Raw genomic sequence first — 17,413 nt, 5'->3', positions numbered from 1 at the left:
TCTAGCACCACATCCACCCCCACCCCAAAGATCAAATCCAGCGTGTGGCCTGCTTGATGTGTAGGGGCCGAAACAATCTGGGAAAGTCCAAGTGCAGCCATGGAGGACACCAGGTCCACAGCCCGACTAGAGGTGTCATCGTCAGCATGGACGTTGAAGTCACCCAATACCAACAGTTTTGAGTGTTCCAAGGCCCATCCAGCCGCCACCTCTAGCAGATGTGGCAGGGCATCTGCTGGTGCGCTGGGCGGCCGGTACACCACACAGATGGCCAAACTTTCCTCGGCACCCCACACTAGACCTACACTGTCAATGCCGGAGATCTCTGGGATGGGGAGCGGCCTGAAGGAGAAAGACTCTCGGACAAGAATCGCCACCCCTCCCCCCCCGGCCTCCCGTTCGGGACTGATGAAGGACTGAGAACCCAGGACTGATCCAACAGAATCAAAATGACCTCAGAAACGATCAAATATGTCATTAACCTCGAGTGTGAGCAATTAAAGTTTGCCTTAAAAGATTTAGTCCACCAACAGATTACAACATTAAAAGCTAATGCAATTGGACATCTATACAGTTATTTACTTGCCCTCCTTGTAGGGAATAAGGTTCTATTCTTACCCTCCTCCTTTGATAAGATTGAGGTCCGAGTCAACTTCGTCAGCCCCATCAATGGCAACATCCAGCTACACACATACAAAGCAGATTCATTAACATTTGCTACTTTGAACGGAGAATCAGAGGACATGGGAACGTGAGAAGAGCCCTGATGGATCAGACCGGCAGTCCGTCTAGCCCAGCCCCCCTCTTTCACATAGCAGTCCACCAGTGACTCTGGAGGGCCAAGCAACAGGCACAGGTACCCAAGCCTTCCCCTGATCTTGCATTCTAACACTGCTATACATAATAATAACAACAACCGATTTACATACTGCCCTTCAGGACAACTTAATGACCACTCAGAGTGGTTTACAAAATGTGTCATTATTAGCCCCACAACAATAATCACCCTGTGAGGTGGGTGCGGCTGAGAGAGCTCTGAGAGAGCTGTGACTGACCCAAGGACACCCAGCTGGCTTCAAGTGGAGGGGAGTGGGGAATCAAACCTGGTTCTCCAGATTAGAGCCCCGCCACTCTTAACCACGACGCCCTCTGAATATGGAAGTTCTCTTTAATCATCATGGCTAGTAGCCATTGACGGACCTATCCTCCATGAATCTGTCTCATCCCTCATTAATGCCATTCATGGCTGTGGCCACCACTATGTCCACTGGCAGTAAATTCCGCAAATCAATCTCTAGTTGAGCAATGAAATGTTTCCTTCTGTCTACCCTGAATTTATTGCCCATCAATTTCACTGGGTACCTCGGAGATGTAATATTATAGTAGAGGGAGAAAACCTTCCTCTAGCCACCTTATCCACCCCATGCACAATTTTATAACCCTCTCACATGCACCCCTTCTGTTGCGTTTTTCTAAACTGAAAAGTCAAGGCCTCTCCCCATAGGAGAGCCACTCCAATCCCGTGATCATCTTGGTTGCCCTCTTCTGTGCTTCCTCCAGCTCTGCAGTCTTCCTTCTGAGATGCTGTGTCCAGAACTGCACAGAGCACTCCAAATGAGACATCACCGCAGATTTCTACACGAGTATTACAATACTGGCTGTTCTATTTTCAATCTTTTTCTTAAAAATGCACACCATGGAGTCTGCCTTTCCCCCCTCAGCTGCACACTGAACTGACACTTTCACTTAACTATCTGCTATAACCTCAAGATCTCTTTCAACATTGATCTCGCCCCTTCAGTTCCCGTCAGCTTATATTTAAAATCAGGATTTTTTGCTCCAAGGTGCAGCACTGTGCACTTACCAACCCTGAACTACATTTGCCATATTGTTGCCCACTTACCCAACTTACAGAGAAACTCCTAGAGTTCTTCAAAGTCCATTTTGGTTGTCGCTATTCTGAATAATTTGGTATCTTCTGCAATTCCAATCTTTGTGGGACCCCACTGTTCGCTCTTCTCCATTGTGAGAAATGTCCATTTATTCCTATTCTCTGCTTCTTGCTGTTTAACCAATTTTGAATCCGTAAGAGGACCCATCCTCTTATCCCATGACTGTTAAGCATATTTGGGAGTCTTTGTTGATGGACCTTGTCCAAGGCCTTTTTGACGTCCAAGTATGTAATTCTGGTGTGACATTTGTCATTTTCTAGTCCTCTGGCACAGAGGCCAATTTTAGTGAAAAATTTCATACATTGGTTACTAGATCAGCCATGTCATATTTGAGTTTCTTAAGAGCCTTCCGGTTTATGCCATCTGGACCTGCAGAATTACTAGTTTCCAGTATGTGTAGTGGTCCCAAAGCTTCCCCCTCTCATTACCTCAATTTCACCCCATTCTTCAGACACCCTTCCCCAACGCAGCGGCTCTTACTAGGCGCATTACTCCTCCTATTGTCCACAGCGAACACACACACAAAGAACCCATTCAGTTTCTCGGCCATCTTCCTTAAGCCATCCTTTGTCCCTTTGTCATCCAGCGGCCCGGCTGCCTCCCTGGCAGTGTTACTATTCCTCTAATACATTTGCGGAAGTTAGGGTTCTCTTGATGTTTTTAGCAACCCACTCCTCAAAGTCTTTCTTTGCTTGCTAATTTGACAACTTAAGTTTTTCTTGACAGAACCTGTTCTTTTTGAAAGAAAACTTTTTGCTTTTCATGGCCTCCTTGACTTGAGCTGTTAACCACGGCGGCATCCTTTTGGACCTTTCCTAACTTGAGGTATATATTCTGAGTCTCAGTTAGTGTGGTTTTAAATAGCATCCAAGCATGCTGGAGAGACATGACTCTCTTCGTTGGCCCTTTTAACTTCCCTCTGATGAGTCCCATCATTCTTGTAAAGTTCTCTCTCTTGAAGTCATATAAGATAGTTTTGGACTTTAGGGGCAAATTCCATAAATGGATTAACAGTCATAGAACATGACCGGAAAACTTGAGCAAGTGCTTATAGGTAGGTTTGGTCAACTGGCTTGCTCTCATCTCCAGCACCTCACCTCCTGAGGAACAGTGGCTAAACTAACAGAACTGTAAAGGTGAATGAGATGAGAGGAGTTCTTTAAATATTTCTAAAAGCAAGCAGAGGACATGGCTTATGGATTTTGCCTTGTTTCCATGGCATTAAACTTCCAGGAAGTATTAAATCAACACAGAGGGAATGTACAATCAAGAACTCCTGGGGCTCCTGGGGCTTCAGAATATGGAGCTGCAGCCACATAAAAAGTAGTACATCTCCCCTCCCCAACTAGGCATTTCAAAGAATCATTAGGTTGGAAGGGAGCTCGAGGGTCAGCTAGTCCAACCCCCTGCACAATGCAGGAAATTCACAGCTACCTCCCCCCTCCTGACTGCCCCAGTGACTCCTGCTCCAAGCCCAGAAGACGGCAAAACACCTCCAGGATCCCTATCCAAACTGGCCTGTGGAAAATTGCTACCTGACCCCAAGGTGATGTTCGGCCTTACCCTAGGCATGTAAGAAGGGCCACAAGAACTAAGCACTGATGTAACCCATTCTGCCTTGACAAGTAAGTTGTCAGCAACCAACTTACCTGACTGCAAGAGTCCAGAGATGGGGTCCACGGCCACAGACTCAGCCAAGGTGCAGGGGGAAGATGCCCGAGCACAGGCCACTGACAGAGCAGCCAGCGGAGCCGTGCAGGACCCTCCTGAGCCTCAACCGCCACCCTGGGTGCATCCCACACCATTCTCCCCAGAACTCCCCACCCATATATTGGTGGTTGTGTAGGAAGGGGGGTTGGGAGCAGAAGGAAATCACTGTCCTCCAGGGGGGAGAGTTATCCATTCTTAGGCCACATCTGCCCTATGCTTTTTCTTATAGCAGAGATGGTGAAGCAGGGCTCTTTACTCTCATTTGCCATTTTTCTTGTCTTCTCTTTTGAGCAAGGAAGAGAAAGGCAGATGGTAGGAAGAGTGACTCCTGCTCCAAGCCCAGAAGATGGCAAAACACCTCCAGGATCCCTATCCAAACTGGCCTGGGTAAAATTGCTGCCTGGCTTCAAGGTGGTGATCGGCCTTACCCTGGGCATGTAAGAAGGGCCACAAAAACTAAGCACTGATGTAACCCATTCTGCCCCTCCCCTTCACGATCTGCCCAGGTTCACAGAATCAGCATTGCTGTCAGGTGGCCATCTAGCCTCTGCTTGAAAGCCTCCAAAGAAGGAGATCCCACCACCTCCTGAGGAAGCCTGTTCCACTGAGGGCCTGCTCAAACTCTCAGGAAGTTCTTTTGGATGTTTAGCTGAAAGCTCTTTTGATTTAATTTCAAGCCATTGGTTCTGGTCTGAGCTTCTGGGGCAGCGGAAAACAACTCCGCGCCATCCTCTACATGACAGCCCTTCAAGTTCCTGAAGATGGTGGATTCGTTTTCGTTTTCGCGGCCATGTCGGACGCTCCTCTTCGCAGGTCCGAGAGGAAACGTCCGAGCAGCCTGACTGGGCGGCTGATCTGCAAAGATTAGCCCCCAGGACTCCCAGGGAGGGAGTCAGGGTCCGGGACGCTACGGGAAGAGCCCTCTGGCAAATCGAGGCAGGGGGTAAATTGCCCGTTTGTCCCCATGAAGGCCGGCAGACGTGCGCGGCACCTTGCGTGCTGCCGGGCCACAGAAAACGGCAAAGAACAGGACTAGGCGGAAGCCTGTAAGTAAGCGAATCCCTTCTGTTATTACAAGCGTATGCGAAGGAGTGGTGGGATCTGAAGTTAAGAAGACTCGGATTTCTTCCCCCTCGCTGAGTTTCAGAAGGTTGGCGGTCCCCCCCCCTAAAATGGCAGCAAAAAAGCAGAGTCCCGCTTTGGGCAAGTCAATTTCGGCTGCCCTGCAGGGAAAAGCGGAGTCGCTCGAGGAATTGGTGAAAAGGTCGGTCATCAAAGCCATAAAACCCTTTGTTGACAAGCTGAATGAAACAGATCAAAGGGTGGGCTTAATTGAGAGCGATGTGGAAGCCATTAAGGAAGCAGTGGGGGGGGGCAGAGAAGTCTGCTCGGGAAAATGCGTCACTCATGAGAGCAACGAACAAGGAGCTGAAGCTGGTGGAAAACCAGCTGATCGGGCTGCAAGTGGAACGAACAGACTGTTTTGCGTCTCCAGAATGTTAAAGAGGAGGAAAACGAGGATCTAAGGGAGCTTGCCTCGGAATTATTGGCGTCACCCACGAGGGCAACTAAGGAAGAGGTAAAAAGCGCCATTTTGGAAGTCCGTCGGGCTTCCTCAAAATATGCAATGAAGCGGCAGCTGCCTCACGAGATTTTTATTGAGTTTTCATCTAGGAAGGTCCGAGACACTATCCTATTTAACTCATATAATGCGGACTTAGACTTTCTGGGAAATAAAGTCAAGATACTGAAGGACGTTCCATTTCTAGTTCGGAAAAGAAGATTTAAGTACAAAAAGCTCGCAGCTCTCCTGAGGGAACGAGGGATAAAGTATAAATGGCTATTTCCGGAAGGAATTTGGTTTAATTATAAAGATCAAGCCTACAAGATAAACTCAGAGGATCAGCTAAGGGATTTTGTGGACAAAAATCAAGAATTCGGGCAAGATACCATGCAAAATGAAGAAGACTCGAAGCCTGAAGGGAGGGGGGAGGCAGTGAGCACAGTGGCTGTAGCTGCTCAGAGAGAACTGCGTCCGAGGCCCGGGGGGGGGGGAGAAGAAAATTTAATATGGGTTGTATTTTGTATTTTGCAAGGTCTACCACTCCATCATTACTTTATGAAATTTTTAACTATGGCAGTATGAAGGGAAAACATTGTAGTGTAGTGTTTATTGTTTGTATGTAACCTCCCCTCCTTTTCCAGCCCTCCTTCCCCTTTTCTCTCTTCTTTCCCTTTTCCCCTTCCCTAGTACTTTTGTAGGGTTTTTTTGTAGGTTTTTGTTTTAGATATTAAAAATAAAAAAATTTTCAAAAAAAAAAGTTCCTGAAGATGGTTATCCTATCACCTCTCAGTCATCTCCTCGCCAGGCTGAACATTCCAAGCATTCATTTAGTGTGCAGCTGTGCACTGAGTGTTTTCATGGCGAGAACTTAAATATTATACCCACAGGACTTGTTTCAGAGGCAGTAGCAGCTGTAATGTTGTTGATTTCTAAAACCAGAAGTGCTTACTTTGAAAGACAACTAACAACCCATAACCGAAGCAAAACTCAGAAACAACAAGCAGCAACAAGATCAACTAAATTAACACCAAGGCATGTGGAAGTTTTCAAGGACTCCAGAACTCTCCTTCGAGCTGGATGTTCAAACACAAAGGGGGGCATGTGGGAGGGAAAAAAGGGTGCCTCTGGACGTAACTGGCACACTTGCCTTTCAACAAATCTGCAGGCTTGAAACGGTGCTGTTGTCAGGTTGCTTTGGTTGCTTATACTAAAAGGCCTTCTGTTTCCAGATTCAGGTCATTCAGAATGACTCTTTGCTAGACATGAGCACTCACAGCAAGGTCTGGAAATGAACCCAAAGCAGCTGCAGGCCCAGCGGCAGCCTTTTCAACCTCAAAACTTCTGCTGTCTACAGAGGCAGCACTCGTCTCATAGTCTTCATGAAGGGAGGCAGCCGGGGTCTGGAGGGTCAAGTGGAGATCCCAGACACTGCACAAGGGGCTCCAGCACCCAAACAGCACCCAGCCTGGGACACAACAGGTACACCCTTCAGGAGGAACCAGCATAGCGATGTGAAGGCCTGAAAACATTCAGGGGGAAAGCCCTTTCTCCAACTCCCATGAGGACTTTTGGGGAACCCTTGTGTAAAATATTCTCTTCTTGTGAATAAATGCAGCGCTTTTCAAGACCAGATTTTACTTAGTTGAGAAGAGCTTCCCTCTGCCTCCCCAATCTAGATACATAAGGAGCATCCGTGTTTGGTGGGGTGTGTGTGTGCAGGGCATACAGTTAAGTAGTCAAACAGCTCTTTGGGCTCATGGCAATTACAAACCACAGAGTACCACTGCTGTAATACAATTATACCTTTAAATTATAACCATTAGTTACACATTTGGTCTCCTTGTACTGCAGAGCTGGGTTGCACGGCATGCATTCCTTTTGGTCTCAACAGCCTATTCTCTGGCACGCTTTCTACATATCTGGGGTGATGATTTTCCATGGTGCCGGATCTGCATGGGTGCCCCTAACCCCCATAAACAACATCACATGAGCAACAGACCTCAGGAACACTAAGCACAGGAAACACTAAGTGTTTCCATTCACAGGAGCACAGGAAACACTAAGTGTTTCCATTCACAGGAGTTCTCCAATGAATGCACATGTAGCATTTAGTTCAGGAGTGAGGGTACCTGCATACTGCAGTCAGAGGCAGTCTCCATTGTTCTACTATGCCAAGTCTGTTGTCACTATGAATTAGGCATTAATTGCTGCTAACGAGCTGTACTTAATCTAAGTCAAAAAGTTTCCCAACCCACTCCAGCAATATTTGTATCAGTATCTATTTCTATTGGTACTAAGACCATTCTTTATACTAAAAAAACCTTTCCAACTTCATTGTGAGGGATCTGCAGAGTATTCAAGAAAGAAAACCAATCCCTTTACCTCAGGGTGCTGCTCCAGGTCACTTAAGGTTAAGCCATTCTGCAGAATTAATTGGCGTGCCTACAGGGAAAATTAAAAACGAGAATTCTTTCTCAAACTCTGAAAAAACAAATCAATTCAGCCACAATCAGAGATGCATCTATTTTCTTAATCAATATGTGAGAATATGCTAAGCAAAATGATAGCAAGAAGCATTTATTTTTTCCTGTTAATGAAAAAGAGGCTTCAATTTCTTAATCTCTTCCATATTGCAACAGGTAAGGAAAGCACCCATTACCTTCCATGGGCAAAAGGGCTGACCCTCACAGCAGTGGCACCAATACAACTAAGCTGTGATGCCAAATCAGTTATCTGGGTTCTGACACAACAAACAGGGCCAATGTCTGATCTGATCTTACTTGGAGAGGATAATAAATTAAAGCGTTTAGCATTTTAAATTGGTTCCCAATTTAATGCTGGTAGCATTATTGTGAGTGTAGGTCTAAATAAAATTTGTTTTCCGATTGAAGTTGTCATTTTTTCCCTTCCACTCAGAAAGCAAAAAATAAGATACATGTGCAAAGGCAGCAAAGGTTAATGGTCATCTAGTAGATTTCACATGCACAAGCCCATTTTATGTCCAATCATGCACTGTATAGAGAGCTCTATTACTGTTGAGATGCAGAATCATTTCTGTTTAAAAAAAATCAAAAGCAACACAGGAAAAGGAAGAGAAACAAATGAACCTGGTAGCAGAGTCCTAGTTTACTGCCGTGCCTTGGAAGGCAGAGATCTGGAAGGACATTGTGCTTCCCACCTTCGATGAGGTTCAGTTGACTCTGGCAGACTCGACTGAAAACTGGGGGTTGCACTTGTAAAAAAGGCTTTTCCCCAACTCAGGCCAGACTGGAAGATGGCCCCTCTACTCCTACACCACTGATCTGGTCACCTGGTAACATCAAGACTAGACTACAGTAATGTATTCTATGTCGGTCATCCCTCAAAGTCAACTCAGAGACTCCAGCTGGTGCAGAACGCCGCTGCTTGTTTATTATCCGAAGCTAGATGAATTATGCATATTACTCCCATTCTACATTCCCTCCACTGGTTACCCATCCGTTACTGGACTCGATTCAAGGTTTTGACGATCACATACAAAATCCCTCGATGGCCTTGGCCTCTCATATTCGCTGGACTGCTACTCTCTCTCCATGTTCCAACATAGCAGCTGTGCTCATCTGAACAGCGTTTTCTGCAGATACCACCCTACAGCTGGGCAAAATCTACAGATCTGGGGGTTTGCAGTTTGGGTCTGGAATTTGGGAGAAAGCTGAATTTTGCTGATTTAGTAAAATTCAACTTTCCTGGATCAAAATGGGCAATACATTTCGAAATTCCGAACTCAAGCCCAAAGTTAATTTGATAAAATTCAGTAAACAAGCTTGGCTGTTATTTTGCTGTTTCTCTGCAAAGAAACGGCAGTTCCTGCCTTTCTTCTGGGGTGTGTGTGTGTGTGTGTGTGTGTGTGTGTGTGTGTCAGTTTTCAAGAGACTCCTCCAAATTCGAAGGGGATCTACTCCTGATTGTCAGTGAAAACCCCAAAATTTCAGGAAGATTGGACCCCTAGGGCCACTTCTATGGGTCCCTAAAGATGTGCCCTCGGCCTCTCCATTGTTCCTAAGGAGAAAAACTCAAAGTTGACTCCCACTGCAGAAATCCACTGGGGCAAGGCTACCATGGCCAAGGCACATTCTCAAATGCAAGCTGAGCTCATCCTAGAAAAAGCCGAACAGAACCAAACTGAAGGTAGGGGAAGGAGTCCCCCCAGAACCAAAGTGAAGCAAGGGGACCAACATCACACCAGAGAATCACATCCATTTGACCCAAAACAAACTGAAGCAAGGGTCACTGTTGCAACTTAACCCAAGAGCAGCAGACCAAAGGAAGGGGATGCCTTGTGCTTGTGGCTGGATACTGCTTGGTCCTGTTCTGTGGTGAACCCAGTGCCTGGCTGCTATGAATGACACTGGTTCTGTCTGGCTAACTACAAATTTGGTGACGTTTGTTTGAAAAATGACTTCCCCACAACCCTTCGAATAGATTTTCTCATAGGGAATTATGGCTGAATTAAACCAAATTCCTCTAATACAGCCAAACCCAATAGGAGAATCAGTTTGTTATTCCCAGAATTCTGAATTTTTGGGGACACCAGAATACTGAATCTGGATTTTACCCCCCCCCCCCCAAATTTTGTCCACACCCCTAATGCTTTCTCTGAGGTAAAGGTAATACCCTGTGCAAGCACCGTGTCATTACTGACCCATGGGGGGACGTTGCATCATGATGTTTTCTTGGTATACTTTTACAGGATGGTTTGCCATTGCCTTCCCCGATCATCTACACTTTACCCCCAGAAACCTGGGTACTCATTTTACCGACCTCAGAAGGATGGAAGGCTGAGTTAACCTTGAGCCGGCTATTTGAACCCAGCTTCCCTCAGGATCGAACTCAGGTTGTGAACAGAGCTTGGACTGCGGTACTGCAGCTTACCACTCTGTGCCACAGAGCTCCCTTTCTCTGAGGTACCCCCACCTTATGGAATGGCCTATCTGAGGAAGTCAGGAAAGTTACTACTTTTCTGACTTTCCGCAAACTATGCAAAACTGAATTTAGGAGGGCTTTTTAAATCACGTAATAGAGCTGTGCAGTGAGAAATGGCTCACTGAGCTGTCTTGATAAAGGGACCAGGAGTGTAGACTATTCTACTAGGTACAGTTGATGTAGATACGCTTCTACTAGGTAGTTTCTGTGTCATTAAAGATGTCGTGTTTAATTATTTTTGCTTTGTTTAACCTATGTTCAGTTCTATGCTGTTCTCAAACTTCTACAACCCATTGTTGTAGAATGTCCTTGCTGTTGATCTTGTTGACTGGTACAGCGTAGTCCATCTTGGGACTCAGCAAAAAAGGAGGATGGACTATAAAATAAATATTCTTCTTTGAGGGTAGAATAATACATAAAGCAAACAGACAGTAGGTATTGACCGCGGAGGGTCTAATTCACAGTCTCGTTCTTTTGATAGAAGCACCTTTCTGAACCATTTTGTTATTGAGATATTATGCTTTACGAGCCATGGAAGCTTGCTGGGTGAACCTGGCCCAGTAGCACACACTCAGCCTAACCTCTCTCAGAGTGCTGTTGTGAAGATAAAATAAATGAAAGGAGAAAGACGTAAGCTACTTTGGTTCTCCACTGAGGAGGAAGGTGGGGTATAAGTCACGTAAATAAACAAATAAATAGAATGCAGAACTTTAATTAGGTGCTTCCTGAACTGGCCCTGGGACAGGTCCATTAACAAACCCATCTTAATTGAGGCACTGACAGACTAGTAATCTGCCCTGTCATTTTTAAGAGACCGATAGAATGTAAATATTAATCTGCATTTTAAGAAGAGAGGGTCAAAAGCATACCTGAAAAGATGTAGGTATACAAATAATGCGGAGATCCTCTTTCTTTGATCTTGCTGCTGCAGGAAGAAAATCCCTGGGTTGACCATACAATCACACATTGTTGAGTCATTAATTGTACAGAACAAATCTACAATACATCTCAGTCTCTCGATATGAGACATCTTACACAAGAATGCTCAAGGGTAGGGAGATGGAGTATTTGCCAGGAAGCATAGTTTAGACTTTTTCCCCACCTCGCTACACAGAGCCAGCAGAGATCAATTTCACCTCTCTACACAGAGCAAGAAAAGAAGGCTCCTCAGAGGATTTAATTTTATCTTCACCTCCCTGAAGGCTCTGACAATTTCAACTCCTCTTCTGGGAGGAGAAGATGAAATTAACAACCCCTCTGAGAAGAGATCTCTGCTGGCTCTGTGCAGAGAGGTGAAATTGACAGGTTTTGGCTCTGTCTTCAAAGCCTTTGCTCCACTTTTAAAACTATGCTTCCCGGCTAACACTGCATCTCCTTGCACTTGAGCATCTTGTACAAGATGTCTTGTGTAGAGAGACTCTCTCTGTTCGGTCTATTTTAAAAGTATCCAAGCTACTCTGCTTCACTCTGCTTGCATCTAATAAAAAGCATTAAGTATAAAGGAAACACCAGGTCCCCAAGGCAGCAAACATCAAAACATTTCAACAAGATTTTAAACTATACATAAAATAATTCAACAAAACACATAAACAAAGTACATGTAACACAACCAGGAAGAAAGGTCATTAACAGTTAGTTAGGCGATGTCCAAAAGTTAGTCAGGCAATGTTAAGAAGCCTGTGTTTGCAGTTTCTACTGCATAAAAACAGTTTTTCTGGCTGTGAAATTTCCCAGGTGAAATTTCCCAGGTGCAAAAGAAGTTATTCAGTTATTCAGTTACAAGCCTTCTGCTGAACTCCTACTAATACTTCTTGAGATACAGCTCTCTCCAGGAGTCCCACAAAATCTGGACCGCCATTTTTCTTCTCCTTCAGTGTTCAAGGATTGGTCAGAAGGGTAACACGGGTCTCTTGTGCAACATTAAGCACGGGGAAAGTGGGAAGAGGCAAAATACATTTTTATTGCTTCAGACCCTCTTTTTTCTGTGCTAATGGATAAATTTGCAGCCTTGTTTCAACAAGACCAGGGTATATACCCTTTAAATGTTTGTACATATGCCAAAAAGCACAACTGTATATGTTGTTACATCCTTATAAGTTTGGTTAAGATTGTAAGAGTTGGAAACATTAACCCCCCCCCAAACTCTTCCCCTCTAACAGCTTCGATATTTCATGAAAACTTAATCACTACTTTATATGTCATTTGATAGAAGGGTGGCATGGACCTGGTCCCTCGCTGGGCCTGCCAGGTTGGATATAACTGGAAGCAGACGTAACACGTTGAGCCTACGGCCGGAAAGCTCAAAGTCTACCGTCCTTAACCTGTGCAGCATCTAGGGAGTGGCTACGTGGTTTTGGGTTTGCATGTTTGACTTCACAGTCATATGTCCCATTTGCAGATGTCCATTGGCAAGATTTGTACGAGCCTAGCCACCCCCCCCCCCCACGTACCGGCTTGAACCTTCCAAAACCCTCCAGTGAACCGGCCCAGCGTGACTTGTCCCTTTACCCGCTCCTGCTACAGCTTCAAATGCCTCCTGACATACTGCTCCTAGGGGGGTCTCCCATGAAGAACACAGGGAAGGAGTCAATCTGCTGAAAGAGGGGGGGGGTACGGAAAAGGATGTGTTGGATCCAACCCATTGCCTCTCCATATACAGAAATTAACATGAACCAAGCCAAGCAGCCTGGGCAAGAACATTATTTCCAACAGAATAAACTACATAAATACATACCCAGTCGTTGTACAGCATGGACTACTGTAGAGCCACTTCCAATTCCAAGGATTTGATTATTCTACAGATTGAAAGGGCGGCAGGGAAGAGTCGTGTCAGCATTTTGCATTATTCAACCTCTGTGTAAAGCGTTTAGGAGAACACATTCGTAGCTATGGAGTTGGATGCCATCAATATGGAGATGATACCCAGCTCTATTTCTCACTATTAAAATCCCCTAGTAAGTCACTGCTTGACAGTTGTTGTCAACTGGCTGAAAGTGAACAAATTGAAAGTGAACCCAGACAAGATGGAACTGAGGCTGGTTGGAAAAGCAGAGATGCTGACAAAAATTGTGCTTCCGATCTTTGAACGAACTGTGGGGATAATAACAACATACTTTGTAAACTACTCTGAGTGGGTGTTAAGTTGTCCTGAAGGGTAGTATATAAATTGAGTATTATTATAATTATTATTCGGTTGACCCTGGCTGACTCAAGAGCTAGGGGTTATACTAAATCCAGCACTGCTGCTAGAGAAGCAAGCAAACACAGCTGCAAAAGGCCTTCTTACAACTCAAGACTAGCCTGGAAGATGGCCTCCTATATCGAGATGGCTGACCTAGCCACCTCAATTCATGCCACAGTAACATTGAGACTAGATTGCTGTAATGCACTCTATATAGGTCTCCCCCCTTCGAGACTTTAGTTGGTGCAGAACACTGCAGCTCATTTATTCCCAGGAGCTAGACAGAGCATGCGTATCATCCCCCCTACTGCAGTCACTCCACGGGCTCCCCATCAGTTACCAGGCTCAATTCAATGTCATGATTACATTCAACACCCGTCATAACCTTGGTCCCTCATATCTGTGCAACCACCTCTCCCTCTGTTTCGCCACAGCAGCTTTGCTCATCTGGTCTTTTGCAGATACCAACAGCTGCCTGCCCACGAGCTTTCCCTGTGGTAGCCCCCACCTTATGGAACAGCCTGCCTGAAAGCTCCCACCCTCCTGGCTTTCTGCGAACTATGCAAAACTTAATTATTCAGGAGCGCTTTCTACCCAGATTATAGGGCCGTGTCATAAGAAATAGCTGAGAGAGATGCCTTGGTTAGGACGGGGACTAAACACTATGCCACATTAGGTATTGTCTGCTGATGTAGACCTGCACGGACTAGAGAGTTTATTTGTTGCTAAACATGTTTTGTCTCAGAGAGATTTCATCCCTGTGCTTGGCTTTATGCTTGTTTAATATTTTCCAGCTACCATTCCCTACTCTATCTGTATCCCTGAATATCCCTGTATTCCTGTTCTTTGCTATTATACTTTGCTCAGTTAATGTCCTAGCTATCGATTATATTGCATTTTCACTTGCACTGTTTTAAACTGCCTTGGATCTCAGTGAGAAAGGTGGACTATAAATAATAATAACTATTTGTACTCAAGAAAATCTGTAACAACGCTACCCTTGTTACTTTAGCGAGCACATGCAACACATAAAAAAGTAGTTTTTTTCAGTATTCCTGACATCTGAAAGTGCGAGCGCGGCACAGTGTTTAGATTGCTGGACTAGGAGCCGGGAGATCCCGGTTCGAATCCTGGCTTTGCCACGGCAGCTCGCTGGGGGCCCGGGCCCCGCCACGCACGCTCAGGCCAGCCTGCCAACGCGGTCGCAGTGCGAAAGGGCGAACGGGACGACCCCGCGGCAAGGCCGTTCCGCTTCCCACGCGCGGCAGCCCGGCCTTCGGGTCTCTCTCCTCAGGGCGGGGCGGGCGGGGCGGGCGGGGCCGCCTCCACGGAAGACGGGGCTGCTGCTGCTTGCTGCTGCCGCCGCCCCCCCTGCCCGGGGCGCGGGGCCCTCGTGCGCCGCGCCGCTGTCCGCCCCCCCCCCCGAAGGCCTCCCGTCCGGCCGATCTCGGTGGGAGAGACCGAAGCCGACGCCTGGCGCGCCGCGGGAGCCCCCGGGAGGCCGCCCTGCGCCGCCTAGGCGACCCCTGCGGGCTCACCCGCACGTGAGTGTCGACGGCGGCCCAGGCGGCCAGCCGCTTCGCCTCCTCGGCCAGAGCCGCGCCGCCGCCCGCCGCCCGCGCCATGCCTCGCGCCCTCCGGAGAAGCGCGCCGGCCCCCTTCCTGCCCAAGGCGGCGAGCGCCCCCGCGACCCCCATCCGGTGCCTCACGGGACTTGTAGTGCCGGCGGCCGGCCCCACGGCGCCCCGCCACGGCCCAAGGAACTACAACGCCCAGAATGCACCTCGCCCCACGCCCCACGAGGGCACGAGAAGGACGCCTGCGCCCCGCCGGTCACGTCGGGGCCGACGCCCCCTGGGCCGCGCGCGCCGGGCAGAGGGCGGGGCAGCTTCCGCCCTCGGTGGCCTCTGGCGGTCGGCGGCTCCGCGGCGCGCCTGCGTCGGTCTCTCGAGGGCTCCGCCCACAGGGGGCGCGGCGCAAAGCTGGAACGTCCTGCGCAGAGGAGAGGCCTGAAGGGCGACGCAATGCGCGCTGCCGCTGTGTAGTTCGGCCTCCTGCAACGTCTCCTGCCCGTTTGCTTACGTGCTCTTCTAGCATTCTATCTATTCATTGTTATTTATGTCATTATAGTCCGCCTTTCTCACTGAGCCTCAAGGTGCGATTAGCGCAGTTAATATCAGGACGCTTTCTGGGTTCGCCCAGACATTAGCGGGAATCCAGTGCATAGTGGTGACTGCTCTCTGGTTCCTAACTCATTAACGGGGCATCTGAGCCCCCCTTCCCTACGATGCAGCCCTCCGCTCTGAGTAAAAAGCCTTTTGGAATAATTCGGTTTTGCATCGTTTGTGGAAAGCCAGGAGGGTGGGGTGGCTCCTGACTTCCTCAGGCAGGCCATTCCACAGGGCAGGGGCCACCGCAGAGAAAGCCCGTGCAGGGGCTGCTGGTGTGCGGGGTGGCACCTGCAGGAGCCCCTACTCAGCTCTGTATCTGATTTCTGCTTCTTTTAAAGTTTCTGCAATTATTGCGCTGTTTACTGTATGTTTATTAAACACTTTAGTCATGGTTTGTGTTTGCCCTCTCAGCAAGAAAGGCAGACTATAAAGAGTATACATTAATAATAAATCTGCTGGTCTTTGAGTTGCCATAAGACACCCCCCTTCCTTTTGCTGCACCTGAACACAGAAGGTCTATGAAATCAGATATTTATAACCACAGATGAAACCTCCAAAAGAGCGCATCTCAGTACAGGCAGCTGCCAAAATCAAGCAGCCAGCATCAAGATATCTGTTGGGTAATGTCAAGGAATGGCAAGGGAACCTAGAGACAGTTTGGAAATCCTCCCTCCATGTGCAACAGCACTAAACCACCAAGCTTTGAAACTATAGGGGCACCTCATTCGCCCCACAAAACTCCTTACTGGTTCCCCACTTGTAAATTCCTGATTTTTCTGTCCAGGGAGAAGGATTAGGGGAGTGGGGTTGGGAGTGTCTTACTGGTGGCCATTCAGGTCAGCTGCTGATTGGTGCAGCTTATATAAACAGTGAAAAAATTGGGATCCTTTATTAAATAAACTTGGGGAGAGATGTGAAAGATGCACCATTTTTGCATGTGTTTTGCCTCGTGGAGAGGTAAAGAACTTTTAAAATTAAAAGCAAATTATGTGACCTATTTTTACATTTTATTTGGCGTGTGTGGTAGGGGCTGAGGACATCTTTAATAATAATAATATTCGATTTATATACCACCCTTCCGGACAACTTAATGCCCACTCAGAGCAGTTTACAAAGTATGCCATTATTATCCCCACAACAACACACTCTGTGAGGTGGGTGGGGCTGAGAGAGCTCTGAGAGAGCTGTGACTGCCCCAAGGTCACCCAGGCGGCTTCAAGTGGAGCAGCGGGGAATCAAACCCGCCTCTCGTCCTGCCGCTCTTAACCCCTGCCCCCAACTGATATAATGACACGCACTCAGGACCGGCTCTGTGTGGGGGAGGCCCCGGGGGGCGGCTCTCGGGGCTCCTGCCCAGCTCCTTTTCTCGGGGTTCTTTTGGTTCTGTCCCCTTTTATGTCCACAGCGCTGAGAACAACAGGCAGGAAACAATAGGCCGTTGCGGGTCTTTCCAAGCAAAATTGGCCCGAGGACTGGCTGGGCCGCAGCGGCGACGCCAGCAGAAGGCAGGACCGCCTAAGCCCACTCAGCCCGGGGGCTGTTTTTAATCACGGAGCGCAACCCGCTTTGTTTTGATGCGTGTTACGGAGACGCTCTCTCTGGGCATGCGCAGAGTGTCTCTGACTTCCTCGCGAACCCCGGCTCTCGAGCGTCTGCCCAGGCCCTCGGGAGGGGGTTTTGTTCCGGAACGCCGAACGGGCGCGGACGTCCCGGCAGCCCTCAGCCCCATCGCCGCGGGCAAGAGACCGGGCAGGGATGCGAGGCAGGCCGCTCCGAGGCGAAGGCTGCGACGAGGGGGCTCCAGAGCCGGGCCTCGAGCGTCGCCCGCCGCCTGCCCGTTGCTAGGCGCCGGCGCCGGAAGGGCCGCTCCCCG

General features: G+C 47.9%; 1 protein-coding gene across 2 annotated transcripts in view; it reads right to left on the bottom strand.

Moving 5' to 3' along the window:
* Nucleotides 1-15,047, bottom strand: part of RPIA (ribose 5-phosphate isomerase A) — a 36,913-nt gene extending 21,866 nt beyond the window's left edge. Inside the window, exons 1-5 of one of the 2 annotated variants that reach the window (XM_054991066.1) lie at nucleotides 14,908-15,047; nucleotides 12,923-12,983; nucleotides 11,058-11,113; nucleotides 7,609-7,668; nucleotides 619-683 (exon numbers count right to left, since the gene is read on the bottom strand). In XM_054991066.1, the coding sequence (XP_054847041.1) occupies nucleotides 619-683; nucleotides 7,609-7,668; nucleotides 11,058-11,113; nucleotides 12,923-12,983; nucleotides 14,908-14,994 (329 nt within the window). In that variant the 5' untranslated portion in view covers nucleotides 14,995-15,047. The remainder of the gene's footprint in view (nucleotides 1-618; nucleotides 684-7,608; nucleotides 7,669-11,057; nucleotides 11,114-12,922; nucleotides 12,984-14,907) is intronic. The other variant, XM_054991067.1, reaches the window with a different exon arrangement.
* Nucleotides 15,048-17,413: the final 2,366 nt, after the last annotated feature.

The sequence above is a fragment of the Eublepharis macularius genome, chromosome 11, assembly GCF_028583425.1.
Source record: "Eublepharis macularius isolate TG4126 chromosome 11, MPM_Emac_v1.0, whole genome shotgun sequence".
Classification (NCBI taxonomy): domain Eukaryota; kingdom Metazoa; phylum Chordata; class Lepidosauria; order Squamata; family Eublepharidae; genus Eublepharis; species Eublepharis macularius.
Note: the sequence above shows the minus strand (reverse complement) of the source record. Positions and strands in the feature narration are given on the sequence as shown.